Genomic DNA, 15,051 nt, shown 5'->3' on the forward strand with positions numbered 1-15,051 from the left:
AGAAATGGAAACAGATGATCTGCTGTGGCAACCCCTAATGGAAACAGCCGAAAGAAGACACAAGGGCAATAAATTGGTGGTTATGCACCATACACATTACTTTAATATGTGTAATGAACATTTAAGTATATGGTACAGTGGAATTTTCTATACATTTAACAACTATACAGGAATATAATGATTTAATAACTAAAGGTTTATGGTTAGGATATTTCTCATGTGAGGATGTAAACAAAAATTCAATGTGGATGGATGCAAAATGGCACATTTTTACTGTCTGCCAAAAATACACAAGGAACTGATAAACCCTCCAAGCCACCCTATAGTTTCAGGTAAAGGGATATTTTTCATATAAAATGGGACAGTTTCTACATTTTTACTTGTTACCTAAGGTACAACTTTTGCCTTCATATATTAAGGATGTTGTTGATTTTCTGAATAAAATCAGTGAGATTCAATGGAACCAAAACATGTACTGGGTCATCTTAGATGTAAAGAGCTTATATACTAATATTCATCATAATTTTGGGATTGAGGCCTTGAGGGTTTTTTTTGTTTTGGTAATAGTCCAGTGATATAATATATTACAGAACTAGTCCATTTTTGTCTAATGAAGATTTTTTTTTTGAATTTGATAAGGATACTGTACCATCAAAAACAGGGAACAGCGATGGGGGCAGCTTTTGCCCCATCTTATGCAAACCTAAATATGGGCCTATTTGAGGTGGAGTATGTATACAAGTCAAATTTTTTTCAACAGCATGTAACAAAATAATATACGTCCATTGACGACTTGATCTTTTATGTTAAGGAGGTGAAGATGAGATAAATTAATTTATATTGGAGCTACAACACAATAGATTTCATTTAGAATTTGATGGATTTAAGATGGGTAAAAACGTTTGTTTTTTAGATGTGGTGGTGGATATTATTGATGGAAAAAGGAATAGAACATCAATACATACAAAATTTGAAGGCGGATTTCAATATTTACAGGCACACAGCTGCCATCCACCACATACCCTCCAAGCTATACCATATGGAGAATTCACACGTTTGTATAGGTTGCATAAAAATGATACCGATTTTACAGCAGAAATGAAGAGAACTGTCAATATATGTTTAGATACAGAGGCTATAAGTAGTGAGTTACTGGATAGGTCCGTAAGGGAATATATAAATATGTACAGGAAGGAAGTGTACATATAATAAACCTATACACAATAATAACAAATAAAGAGGCTATTTATTTTGTTACGACATATAGTTGCTTTAGTCCGAAACTTCTGGATATGGGAAAATTTTATTGGGGCTATATGACATTCCTGAAAGATTTTTCTCAATGGGTGATCTGTATGCCAAAAATATCCTATAGGAAGGGGAGAAGTATCAGGGAATTTGTAGTTAGGAGAACATTGTTTACCCCCTCCATCAATTCTACAAGAGTCCCTTTAGACTATGGAACCAGATCCTCTGAAAATGCAAAGCATGTAAATGTATAGTTACAAGCTTTATCAAAATAAATGGTTTGAATTTTAATGTTAAAGACCAATTTGGGTGTGACACAGAGGGCATTATTTATGCCCTTACATGTCTTTGTAATAAATTTTACTTGGGAGAGAGTAAGAGGCCCTTTAAAGTGAGGCTAATGGAGCACATTAGAGATATTGTTAGGAATAAAAAGAAGAGTTCAATAGCAGAACATTTTGACAGAGTACATGTGGGGTATCTGCAGGTTTAAGAGGTACTGTACTAGAAAAATAAATTATTTTAATATCCACATTTTCATGCTGTACGTAAGTTACTATTTAAAGAATCTGTATATAGTTTAAAGTATGATACTCTAGTCCCGAAAGGGTTAAATTTAGAATGTAATTTGAGATTTTCTATTTTTTATTGAAATGTTTAATAAAGTGTTAAATTGTTACTAGTGCTGCATACCACTGTAAAAAATAGGTCTTTTGTAATTTGTGTGCATACTCATCATGTCTAAATAACTAAATGTATCTGTAATTTTTCTATGTGGAGCTTTTCTCCCCGGGCCTCTGCTGAAAAGGGGTCTTTTCGGCTCAGTCAGACACCCCCGGTTAACAAATATATATACATATTTTTATTTTATTTATTTTACAAGACAGGCGCTTTTTTTTTTTTTTTTTTTTTTTTTTTTTAGAAATGATGCGAAGAATAAAGTGTTTTGGATACTGGCTGGTTGTTTTGCTGCTTTTTATTGCCTTCAGTACTGGTGGTGTATCAGTTACAGACATGTTCGTCTACTTCAGCCTAATCAAGCCTCTTAATGTTAACCTGACTACTTGGTTCCAAGTTCCAACATTTCTCTCGTCTTCAGACCAACTACATGGTAAATTTCGTATTTCATTCTACAGCAAGACACTTCAAGCACCCTGCACCCGACATCGCTACATTATATAACAATTATATGTACTATAAGTGCTGTTTAATTAGCAATCCTAACCTTTAGTACACAGTCAGTTTCAACCAAGCACGTCTTCAAATCCTCTTTCACACCAGCGCAAGGTGATGGGTCTTCTTCTTTATCTTCAAAGTACTTTGGCATTGTTACTGCCTTCACACGCCTCAGACAAATTCACCAGAAATGCCTATGTTTCATTTACACTATTTAATATCTGATATCAGATAAGTACAAATCTAACTAAATCCCACTGCAAATTAATACAAGTAAAACATACTTTAGAACTTCTAACTGCCACTTACTAGCATGTAAACCAAGTTGTTTTGTGTGGCACTACCGGGTGAGAGAGCACAAACACTGCCAAGCATACTTTGGGAACTGTAGTGCTCAAATGAGAGTTTTCCTTGAGCAATATTAAGACTTGGCATTGTGAATATACACAAAAACTACATTTCCCAGAATTCAGTTTAGAAGGCTCAGTGACCGGAGGCAAAATTTTCCAGACAGTTGCTGCAGCAAAAAGGAACTGAAGGCTGCATCCGACTGCACTGTATTTGCATTACAAACACACACGAAACTACATTTCCCAGCGTTCAGTTGAGAAGGCTCGACGACCGTACGCAAAGTACTCCTGACAGTGCGCAACCTCTGCGTGAGTACGCTTACTTGCTACGTGTTCGATTTGTTGCAGGAAAAGGGATCTGAGGGGGTTGCAAAGTTGTTGGTGTTGTTTATAGCAACGTCATATTTTGGTAAGGGATTAATTTTATTTGCTCCTATTTTACCTTTTGAATCTATTATCGAGTCATTTTAAAGTGACATTTGAACGATCTTGTATTTGCATCTAGTGATGACTGTCATGGGCCTTATTTGAGGAAACGGGAACTTTGGTATTTACTTATATAACTTTTCTAAACTGCTTTTATGTAGCAAACATAGTCAAAATTATGTAATTTGTATAGCAGCTGTTCACTATCTTTTTAACGATTGTTAGATTCAGAAACTGTTTACACTGTCCATGCCGGTTGTGTGTGTTAACAGAGTTTAGGGGGCGAGTTTTGCCTTACCTCATCTTTAAGTGAAAAATAAAGAAATAAAATCAGACTGAAGATTTAGGATTTAATCATTACTAGGGTTACCACCTGTCCCACTTCGCGAGGGACAGTCCCTCTTTGGGCAGTTGTGTCCTGACAAAAAATTGTAAAAATGGCAAATGTCCTGAGATTTTCTTGTTTTGCTGTTGACCATCAGGTTGTAGTGTAACTTGCGAAGGAAAAAAAAATATATATATATATATATATCTATGAAGAGTGATCATTAATGAATTTTTAACTTGAATAAATTTGTTTGTCTTACTTTGGAGACAGCATAAACAGTGTGCATCCAGGGGACAAACTCAAAGAGCTGTTCAAGTTAAGTTCTATATTTATCATTTAGTTTTTTTTTTTAACTGTAATTTTCTTTAGTTGCTTTTATTTTATTTATTTATTTTTGTTGCAGTGTGTGTGGCTGCGATGTGTTATGTAAAAATCTTTTCTTGTTAATGAGAATGCTGATTAAACGTGTAATGAAAATAAGAATGATTAAGATAAAAATTCCAAGAATAAATTATAGATAATTATAGCAACTGGAAACTATAAAAATCGATGCCCTTAGACGATCCAGTAACTCAGTGTAGGAAGAGGATTAGATCAAAAATCACACTATGGCTTACACCAGATTGAAAAAAAAAAGGTAATGCACAACACAGATAAAACATGGAGGAAAAAAAAAAAGAAAAACAGCCTGCGCGAGTATTGGCACTTTTCAAACCTAGTAAGAATATCAGACAAAAGGCTAAAAACAAAGCTACTGTACTAACCTACAAGACAACTGCAGTAAAACTCCAGTTTGGTCACCAATCAGTAAACTTGTGCAAGCTGGTAAAAAATCACAACCAATCTATCAGTAAGTGATCTGGATGGTGTCATTAGTGCCTTCTCACTTACCACAACTCCTACAACCACCTTAAAAAAATATTCAAAAGACATAAGCTTACTTGTCTTGCAGTTGACAGCTTACCAGTGGGATATTTTAAAGTAGCTGTAGAAGCTGTTGCATGCCAGTGTCAATATGCAGCATTCTTTCCAAGAAGCTGCAGTCCCCAAACACTGGAAACAATCCTACATTATTGCCTTAGATAAAAGCAGTACATCTCTTGAGCTAGCAAACTACATCCGTATTGCTATCCTGTACCATCTTTCTAAAATACTTGAAAAATGTGTTTACCTAGATGATCAGCTATCTCACAGAGAACAAATTACTTTTCTACAACACGGCTTGGACTTTTGCCAGGTTTCAGCACAGAGGTAGCATTAGTAATGTTGCTAAATTAGTCATGAAAGACAAAATCAAGTTGAAAATGGTTGCATCCATAGACCACTCTAAAGCATCTGACACCATTTCATATCCCATACAATAACTTTCTGTCAAGGAACTGAACCTCACAAATGATAAAATGAATTGGTTTAAATGTTTTAGCCACCAAGCCTAGTATATATGATGGGCTGATGCTTTGTCAACTCTTATCAAAGTAACAGATGTATTACAGGTATTAGCACCTTTATTCTTTAACTTAGTTATAAATAAAATGTATACAACTTCTCACTCTACAAATCTAATCCGGTGTGCAGATGACTCCATGCTGATATGCTGATGTATGCAACATCTTCATTCAGGCATCTCCAAGGTGACCATGGCATTCCTTTACAACAGTTCAAGACTGGCTGGAATAATCTTAAATCCAAATAAAAGTAAGCACTGTAAGCCAGCAATCCAACTACTGCATGTTAAAAATGTTATCAGTCAGTAATACTAAAAATGAGATAGTGAAAGATATGAAACTGTTGAATAGTAATTGACTATAGATTAAGATTCCATCAGCATATTCAGTATGTAGTGTGAAAAAAGTTTAAACTGGAATTTCTTTATAAAATCAAATCTTTTATGCCAGGTCTGATGATGATGTACATCTTTATCTGCTTCTTAGTTTCCAATGTGCCTCAAACTGGAGCAATGTTGTAATAGATTTGCAGAGTTTGCAAGTAACTACATTAATCAAGCACATTACTGTCTTGCACATAAGTCTCTTAACTGACTGACTTATATAATCTTTTAGCCTAAGCTTACATTAAGACTGTGGACAGCATCTTGTATAACCAAGAGATATGCCCTGTCACCTGGCAGTATGAACCTATGACTATTAAAATTTACCCTAAAAATAACCTCTAGAGCAAAAGAAAAGTATGCTGGATACATTTGGGATGTTTGGCTAGGCTGGTAAAGGCTTTTGTGGTTGCTAGCGTAGTGTATACATATGAATCTGTAACCATTAAACTGGTACGCAGCCTAGAGGCAGCTACACTCCCTAAACCAATGCTTAACTGCTCACCCAAAAAAACTAAAACTGTTTAAAGTGACTGCCTGTACTGTCCTTAGTTTTTATCAAAAATGTGTCATTTCATCTGTAAGTTAAAATAATTTTTTAAACAAGAAATCTCTTTATTAAATTATCACATATGATATAGGCAATCATACATTTATATAAATGAACAGACCATATTGACTTAATTTTAGTTACAAACATATACATCACTAGTCATTGTCAAACATTATATAGCTCATTCAAATCCTGGCTTCTTTTAAACCTTGTTCCTCCTCTGCATGTATTGTTCCTCCAATTCTATTTAATTTGCTCTTACCCTTTTCTAAAAAAAAAAAAAAAAACAATTCCAGTTGCTTTATCTCTGTACTATATTCAGTAATTGTAGTACAGTTAGTTTAGGCTTTGATTTCCATTTTCTAGTAATTGTTTGGCAGCTGCCATAGACTCAGCATAGCCTTACTATGTCTAGGCAACTCTGATTCTATACCATAGCTCAAAAAAATTTCCTTAGTTATACCAGTTTGCTGACCCAATATCTCTGACAGCGTAGTCTGCAGGGAATCCTTAAAGTCTGCCAACCCGGTCCATGTGAGGCAGAGCACCTCGCTGACTCTGTTCAAGAGAAATCTAGACCTGTGGATGGGAGATCGTAGGTTTACCCCGGGAATCATCTCTGTGTCACTGCTGGACAGAGGCACAACAAACTAATGGGCACAGTATTTTTTCATATAAGGGGTGGCGTAAGCCACAAAAATTTGGGCTAGACTTATAAATGCCTTAGGGCAGATAGCCTAGTATAAACCTATGAACCTATGAACTCCTTACACACCCAGAAAATATGCTTCCAGTTGCCTCTTCTCAATTTGCTGTTTTCCTGAGGAAATGTTTTTTGGAGTGCACTTGACGTGTGTAAACACTTCCAAGCGTAGATCATAAATCTTCTAAACTTTGCTGCATTTTTGGGTGAGGTGCACATATTCTCCCATTGTTTCTTTGTGAATTGTTTATACAGTCTCCCTTCCTAATCCTTTCTAACCTCCTGTGATTGAGTGTTATAGTTATTATTCAGTATGCTGTGCTAATTATTCATTTTTAACAGTTTTCTGTTGTCTACAATCTTATTTAAAAAGTATCTGTCAGCAAATAACCGCGGTGGTGCAGTGGTTAGCGTTGTCACCTCACAGCAAGAGGTTCTCCCGTTCAATTCCCGGCTGGAGCACCTTCTGTGTGGAGTCTGCATGTCCTCCCTGTGGTCAAGTGACGTTCAAGACATGCAGGTAGGAGCGAGCGTGAATGGGTGTGCCTTCTTTGAAGGTTGGGCGTCGGGTTGGCAACGTAACACTCCACTGCCAATCATTAGCGGACCTGAGTTCCGCTGTGGCAACCCCTAACTGGGAAAAGCCGAAAGACTTTTTATCCGTCAGCAAAATAGTCTTGCACTTTTCACAGAGCCATTACTAAACACTTTTAATTCTCATCTTCTCTATGATTTTTAATCCCAGTGAAATCATACCTGTTAACAAAATGGTCCTGCTCTTGTACCAACCCCATTACTAAGTCCCTCTTTATGCAGCTAAACAAATAAATATAATTAAGTCCTCTCACTTTATTTCCTGTTTAAAGGCCTTAAGTGTGTACCTGTTAGGATAAAATGTGTGTATCCACAGGTGTTTATTTACTGAAGTTAGCGCCAAGGTGGTGCAGCGGTTAGCATTGTCACCTTACAGCAAGAGGTTCTCCCATTAGATTCTCGGCTGGAGCGCCTTCTGTGTGGAGTCTGCATGTCCTCCCCACGGTCGAGTGACATTTAAAGACATGCAGGTAGGTGCGTGCGTGAATGGGTGTGCCTTCCTTGAAGGTTGGGCATTGGGCTGGCATCTTGGCACTGTAAAAATCCACTGCCAATCATTAGTGGACTGGAGTTCTGCTGTGGTGACCCCTAACCGGGAAAAGCCAAAAGACATTTCGTACAAGAATGTGACTATATATGTGTAGTTTGTGTGTGTGTGTGTGTGTGCGCGCGCGCGCATACGTGTATGTATATACATGTATGTATGTATGTATATATATATATATATATATATATGTGTGTGTGTGTGCGTATGCGCACGCTGTAAAATAATTGTGAATGTTATGCAGATGTGTTTATGATATTAACGTGTTGTAAATGCTACATAGGTTGGTACTAGGCTATCGACCCTAAGGCCTATGCAAGCCTAGCCATAACAATTCCCTGGAAATCTTTTCCCACAATATTTACTTCTCTGGGCCCCTGTCTAGCAAGGTGACTGACATGTTCCCTGGGGTGAATTTTCTATCTCCAATCCAATCATCAAGGTTCCTTTTGAAGAGGGCCAATGAGGTGCTCTGCTTGACATGTATGGGCAGTCTATTCCAGAGTATGAGGAGTCTCTGGGTCAGGAACCTATCCCTCCAGCATGTTTTGTTCAATGTGATGATAAGGTTTAGATCCCTGGAGCATGTGGCTCTGAGGGATTGGGATTTCTTTAAGTGGAGCATGTTCAACAGCTCAGGGTTTGACATGGCCTTGTATGTTAAGCAGAGATCGCCTCTGAGTAGACAATATGCCACAGAGTATAGCTGGAGTTTTTTTAGACGGTCAGCATATGGCATCTGCTTTAGGCCTGTGATTCTTTTAGTGAGGTATTTCTGTGGCCTTTCCAGCTGTTGCAGATGTCTTGTGAGGTACATACCAAATGGGGCATTATACTCTATAATGGGTCTAATGAGGGATGAGTACAGTGGGACAATGACCTCCTTTTTTCTGGATGAAAAGCCCTTAGTGATGAGGTGTGCCACATAGAAGGATTTCCTGACTGTTTTGGCGATGTGGTTATCGAAAGTGAGACCAATGTCCACTTGTGTCCCTAAGTCTCTCATCACACTTTCAATGTTTAGTGTCCTGCTACCTATGTGGTAGTTCATGGGTACATGTTTTTTTCCAAAGGGGATGACTATACATTTCTTGGCATTAAGCTTGAGCCCATGGCTGTGGCACCAGGCATCTGTTTCTGTAAGGCCCTTTTGTAGAATATCCACATCATTTGGGGATTCAATAATGGCTCCCAGTTTGCAGTCATCTGCAAACTTTGTTAACCAGAGTCCCTTAATATTGGCCTGTACTTCAGAGAAGTAGATGCCAACAAGAGTGGTCCCAGAACTGAACCCTGAGGTACTCCACTTGTCTGGAGCTGGATTTGGAGTTGGCTACTTTTACTGTCTGGGTTCTGTCAGTAAGCCAGTTGGCAACCCATCGAGTGACGTAGGGATTTATGCCCAGCTTAGTAAGTTTATCTGTGATTCCAGGGTGGGGGATGATGTTGAAGGTCTTGGCGAGGTCCAGATAGGCTGTGTGGACCTCCTTACCCTCGTCCACAGCTCTGGAGACCGATTCAAAGAAGTCGATCAGATTCAGGAGACAAGATCGGCCCTTCATAAACCCAAACTGGGTGGGATCCAGTGTCTGAAGGTTGCCAATGTCTTTGTTTATAAGTTCCATGATAATGCGTTTCATGCCCTTGCAGATCAGGCTTGTCAGACTGATGGGACGGTAGTTCCCAGGATCCAAGGTGGATCCTCCCTTGTGGAGCGGGATAACTGTAGCTGTGCGCCACTCAGTGGGCACGAAGCCTGAGGTGAGGCTATGATTAAACATGACACTTAGGTGGGGTGCCAGTTCATTTTGTAGTTCATGTAGTAAACAGCCTGGGATGTCCTCTGGTCCCATGGATGCTGTATTCTTAGCTTTGGAGAGTGCTGTTTCTACCTGTGTGGCTGTGATTATCGGAATTTGGCAATCTTTTGGTACTGAGATGGGCCGTTTAGGGGCTGAGAGGGGAGTGAAGTTGGCACTAAATCGATCTGCCAGGATATTGGCAATATCCTTGGGATCAATATATTTAATGCCATTCTGTTGTAGTTCAGAGCAGGTCTGAGCATTGCCATTTAGATTCTTGACATAACTATAGAATGCCTTGTGGTTGTCTTTGGAATCTTTGGCAATTTTATTTTCGTAACTAAGCTTTTGAGGATTTTATGAGGGATCTCAGCTTCTTACTGCAGTTGGTGAGGGAGTTTTTTGCATCCTGGGATTTTCCTCTTTTCTGCAACAGTTTCTTCCTTCTGTTGTATAGTTTGTTTATAGCAGGGGACCACCAGATTGGCTTCCTTTTTTTGGAGAAGAGCATCTTGGTTCTATTTGGGATGGCACGATTCATGCACGAGTGGATGTGCTCATACAGTGCCTTAGTGTAGGATTCTGCAGTCGAACTTCCAGATCCGGTCTGCGTGGGTGTTGTGAAGTTTGTCACTTTTGACTTCAGTTGCATGAAGTTGGCTTTGGAGAAGTTTTTTAAGGTTTCCTTACTGGGGGGTGGGGGTGGGATGTGGATGTCAAGGGTGATTTGCTTATGGTCAGATGTGACCAATGAGGGGGTGACCACTGGTGTGGAGCATCTATCTTCCATGTTGGTAATGACCAGGTCTAGGATATTGGATCCCCTGGTGGGACAATGGATTAGTTGATCCAGGGCATTGGAATTTATGAATTCCAAGAACCGTTGGGAAAAGGAGTTGGTACCCGAGTAGTTTTCCCAATTAATGGCAGGGTAGTTGAAATCACCTAGTATTAGGGTGTTTGATTGTATCTTAATATTTTCCAGTATGTTTAGGAAGGTGTAGTGAGAATCTTGGGGTATGGTGGGGGATCTGTAGCAAGCTACAATTTGGATTGCAGTCTTACCTAATGTTAGTTGCACCTGGAGAATTTCAGATGCATTGTGTTGGGCAACTAGCCTGGAGGTGTGAATATGTTTGGTGAATATGGACACTCCTCCACCTTTAGTGTTTCAGTCTTGGTTTTGTGGCCGAAAAGTGTGGTAAGAATTGTAGCCTGGTATTGCAGAGGTGCTCTCTGGAGCCTTGAACCAGGTCTCAGTCACTGCACAGATATCGATGTTCTCCATTTTTAGGAGTGCCTCAAGAGAGTGCATTTTGAGGTTTAGACTTCTACATAGTGTGATATCCTGGTGATCACCTGTTAAGTTATATTATCTCAGTGGTATAGTATATTTTTACTGTTGGCTAGTGCTAGCTGCTAGTACAGATGTCTAGAATATGGAGCTTTTCTTCTTGAAAGAAAGAATTTTGCTCGGTTAAACTTTCCCACTAATCAGAGGTGGATAAATTAGACCTGGAGAACACTGATTGAGTAACCTGTGTCCGAAACAGCATAAATAGAAATGGGATAATTGCAGAAGCTAATGAGAAACAAGTAATGTCCACATTGAACGTCAGAAATAAGGATAAACCAACAACAACATTGCATTTTGTTTTGTATTATCAGGTAGCATGAATAAGCATGGATTGCTCAGTGTGCTGCTGCCTCACAGCACATTGTTCTCCGGTTTGGTATTGTCTGGCTGAGTGTATCCACGTGGATTTTAGCCAGGTGATGCAGTCTCCTCCTGAATCCCAGAGATGTGCCTTAGGTGAAACAGTAGCTTACCAAATTGCTTTTAAGTGCATATCTGTGTGTTCGTTGTGGGATCGTCTGGCACCCCATTCAGCATTTCACTGACTTGCGCTTGTTAAGTGCTGGAATTGTCTGTCTTTTCCATGACCCTGAATTGGAAATGGAAAATGAATGAATAAATGTATAGGTCTCATAACGAGCAAGTTTAAAAGTTCAATTTAAAATCTGTAGCTGCATGTGGAGAAGTGTTGAGTAACCTGTGGGGATACAGACTTTTGGTGAGCTTTTGAGTGCACATTTGGACAATGTTTTGCAAGAGTGCAACTGGAAATATGTTCCAGAGCTTGCCAATGTGGGCAGAGAAGCATAATTCACTGTATTTGTTAATAGGTATATACACCAGAAGTCTGTGAACCAACCTAAACTAAGAAATGAATGGATAATTGCAATATTTTTATTTTTTATGGGCAGATGTTTATTGAATTCAAGCTATTGTAAATTGCAAAGCAAAGAATAATTGTGTTTTGTACCTTGGTGATCTACTACATGTCTTGCAGCCCTGTTATAACCTTATTCTGGTTCATGAAGAAGGACTGACTGTAAGTTAGCAAATATATGCACAGGAATAGATGAAGGCTGGTAGAACATATATTGACACAGAAGAACGTCGACGGTGGGGAGATGGTAATAAGCCTTAACAGTGTAAGGATGTCCGGGTTTCTGTTTTGTCTGAACTGGTGCAGTACTTGTTTTTATCAACTTAGAGCTGATTACTGCGATCAGTCCAGGTAGTTTAGTGGAGCTAACTGCTGTTTCATTGATAGAATTTGTGTTTTCTAGTTAGTAGAATCTACACTCACTCAGTCAAAGTAGTTTAGTGGAGCTAACTGCTGTTTCATTCATAGAACTTGTATTTTCTCGTTAGTAGAATCTACCCTCACTCACTTAAAGGTAGTTTAGTGGAGCTAACTGCTGTTTCATTCATAGAACTTGTGTTTTCTAGTTAGTAAAATCTACCCTCACTCACTCAAAGGTAGTTTAGTGGAGCTAACTGCTGTTTCGTTCATAGCACTTGTGTATTCTAGTTAGTAGAATCTACCCTCACTCACTCAAAGGTAGTTTAGTGGAGCTAACTGCTGTTTCATTCATAGAACTTGTGTTTTCTAGTTAGTAGAATCTACACCTGCTCACACACTCTCTCTCCCTTTTAACTCTCTGCAGCTGACCTTCAGCTGACACCAGCTCCCTCTTCTTGTTCACTGTGCCTACTAGACTCACTTTTGCCTTCTCAGGACCTTACCCAGCCCATATCCGGGGCTGGTGAAGAAATTGAAGACACTGTTGCGAACATGTACTTCTGCTAAGGTATGACTATGCCCCAACTGATCACCACTGCAAACTTGCAAGTTCCACAATGGCTGCTGTCAGGAGGTGCATGCTTCCTTCTAAGCAGGTAAAACCATCTGATGAAGCAGCACAGAGCCAGCCCAGCTCTTCATGCTGCTTTTACATCAAGATAGTCTGCCTTCCATTCCCCCAGAATGGGGAAGCTGGCATATGCCATTCACTCCGATCCTCTCTGGCCCAGTCCCTCCAGCACTTGGGCTGCTAGTTCAACAGATGTCATCTGGGGAAGAATCAGGACCTTATCCCTCAGCAACATGGTTCCTGGATAGGAGCAGCACTGTTAACCTTGGGACCTTGCAAGGGTTTTTTTTTTTCTTTTTTCTTAAAACTCAAGTATCATGTAACCATGCTTAGTCCTGTTAATATGTTATTTAACTGTTTCTTCATCTCTTCTACAGAATGTTCTCTTTCATGACTATTAGGTTATGTACTATTACATAACTAGAGTTTTACTTGAAATTGTGTGGATAAGTTGAGCAGTTAACCATTGTACATATATTAGTTATTTATTATACATTTCAATTGTTTTCTATAACAATCCAGGGGATCTTGCAGTATGGGAGTGGAGCATCAACCCAAAGACCGTATCCCTCATAAAACCCATTTCCTGGCCCGTTTTATTTTTTGCAACACCAAATCCCAAGACTCCCTTATAATTTCCTGTCCATATATTAATTGTAAATGTTTGTCTGCTGCCCTGAGAAACTGGCTTACCCTTATTGTTTTGTAGCTTGTTAAGCAAACCCCTTAGTTCTCAAATTCCTAGCCAATAGTGATACATCCAGTGTGTTGTAATGTGCTTTACAGCCAATGATTTTATTGTCACCAACAGCTGTTAATTTGTGCTTTGAGATCTCTTGAGAACAGCTGTGATCCTTTTGAAGTTTTCCAACTTAAGATAGGCTCAGAAAATATAACCAAAGTCTCCCATCTGTCCTGAATTACATCTCCAAGAAACTGTAACAATCTACAGGAACATCTTCACAAATCTTGCCACTATACAGACATACTTCTGCAAGCATTGTCATGCAAAAATTCTAAGTTTGCTAGATTTAGTGGCCAGTTAGGCTATTAAACATATATCTTCCCAGCTTGCCCCTTCTGTTTCCTTTCTTACTAACTTTTCCCACCCAAGCTTTTAAGAGCCAGGGCCTCTGACTTCCTTAGTGTGTTCAGTGCCTTTTATTCCCTTGAATTTAAACTCTCTTCCAATCATGTTCCTTTCCTAGTCTGTGCTGTCCAGTGTTTGTCCTTTGCTGTCAGTATGCACTTAGTGGCTTTAGCTCTTTAGTAAGACAAAGTAACTTAACTGAATTTTCTGGAGGAGCTAAAATATTTTCTGCACCTCTTCATAAAGTAAAAGTTCATGCTCTTGTAGTTGATGCTTCACTAACAATGTCCTGTCCCCTTTCTTTTGTGCTACCACTATATAATTTTATTCTGTACATTTTACTTCAGACCCTCCAGTGTGGACTATCTCCTAAATTCATGCCTTCAGTGAGTTGCTGGCAGAAATATTAAATAACTATTATTATTATTTGTTACCAGGTAGGCCCACTGGACATACATTCCCTTTTCAGGGGTGACTCAGGAACACTGTCTAGTTAAGTGACCTGCTCAGGGTTGCAGAGTAGACTATGGATGGCTAAGAGGATCAAACCCTGTACCATAGGAACTTCAGCTTGCAACCTTAACCTCTGCACTAACTGATACTCTTGTTTTTTTTTTCTGTCCCTCTAGAATGCCTTTCATCTGCTTAGACTGCCCACATAGTTCCTTACTGATTGCCCCTGGAACTGTCACCCTGAGGCAGGGACCACCTCAGAATATAAAAGGGTGAAGGGGAGATGAGGGATATACAGCCTATCTCTGTTACTGATCCCTGGTTTGTGAACTACTCAGCAGTCGGAAGGTTGGAAAGGGAACATGGAATAGAGCAACCAGCAGTATTATATGTGCTGTTCCTCATGCTGTTTTTTTTGTACCTTTGAGTCCTGGGCTGGCACAGTCACACTGGGCAGGCAGTGAGTAGTAGCTTTGAGAACATGCTCCACTCTGAGTCCTGTAAGGTGGGCTTCCCTGTTCTGTTCTCCTGCCCCAAATTCGTCATCATTTCTCTGAGGCCCAGCCTCAGTAGAGAGATGCCCCACATTGTAGCTCCCACCCAAGATGGGCACATCCATTCTTCTTTCCAGTGCCAACAAATACTCAAGCTGCTAATCAGTTCTCTTGTGTTTCTGGGCTGTACTCAGAGTTTCATTTCTGCCCATCACTCGGCACACCTTTTGTATCATT

General features: G+C 39.4%; 2 protein-coding genes across 5 annotated transcripts in view; one reads left to right on the top strand and one right to left on the bottom strand.

Annotated features, from left to right (window-relative positions):
• LOC122802531 (cytochrome c oxidase assembly factor 5) overlaps window positions 1-2,884 on the bottom strand; it is a 255,614-nt gene extending 252,730 nt beyond the window's left edge. For 2 of the 3 annotated variants that reach the window (XM_044072189.1, XM_044072193.1), the window contains exon 1: window positions 2,734-2,884. In XM_044072189.1, the coding sequence (XP_043928124.1) occupies window positions 2,734-2,859 (126 nt within the window). In that variant the 5' untranslated portion in view covers window positions 2,860-2,884. Of the gene's footprint in view, window positions 1-2,473 lie in introns of all 3 variants that reach the window. The other variant, XM_044072191.1, reaches the window with a different exon arrangement.
• A 170-nt stretch (window positions 2,885-3,054) lies between these two features.
• UNC50 (unc-50 inner nuclear membrane RNA binding protein) overlaps window positions 3,055-15,051 on the top strand; it is a 272,685-nt gene continuing 260,688 nt past the window's right edge. Inside the window, exon 1 of one of the 2 annotated variants that reach the window (XM_044072188.1) lies at window positions 3,055-3,183. The gene's annotated coding sequence lies outside the window, so the exon portion shown is untranslated. The remainder of the gene's footprint in view (window positions 3,184-15,051) is intronic. The other variant, XM_044072187.1, reaches the window with a different exon arrangement.

This window comes from Protopterus annectens, chromosome 5.part0, assembly GCF_019279795.1.
Source record: "Protopterus annectens isolate FY-2018-M chromosome 5.part0, PAN1.0, whole genome shotgun sequence".
Lineage (NCBI taxonomy): Eukaryota > Metazoa > Chordata > Ceratodontiformes > Protopteridae > Protopterus > Protopterus annectens.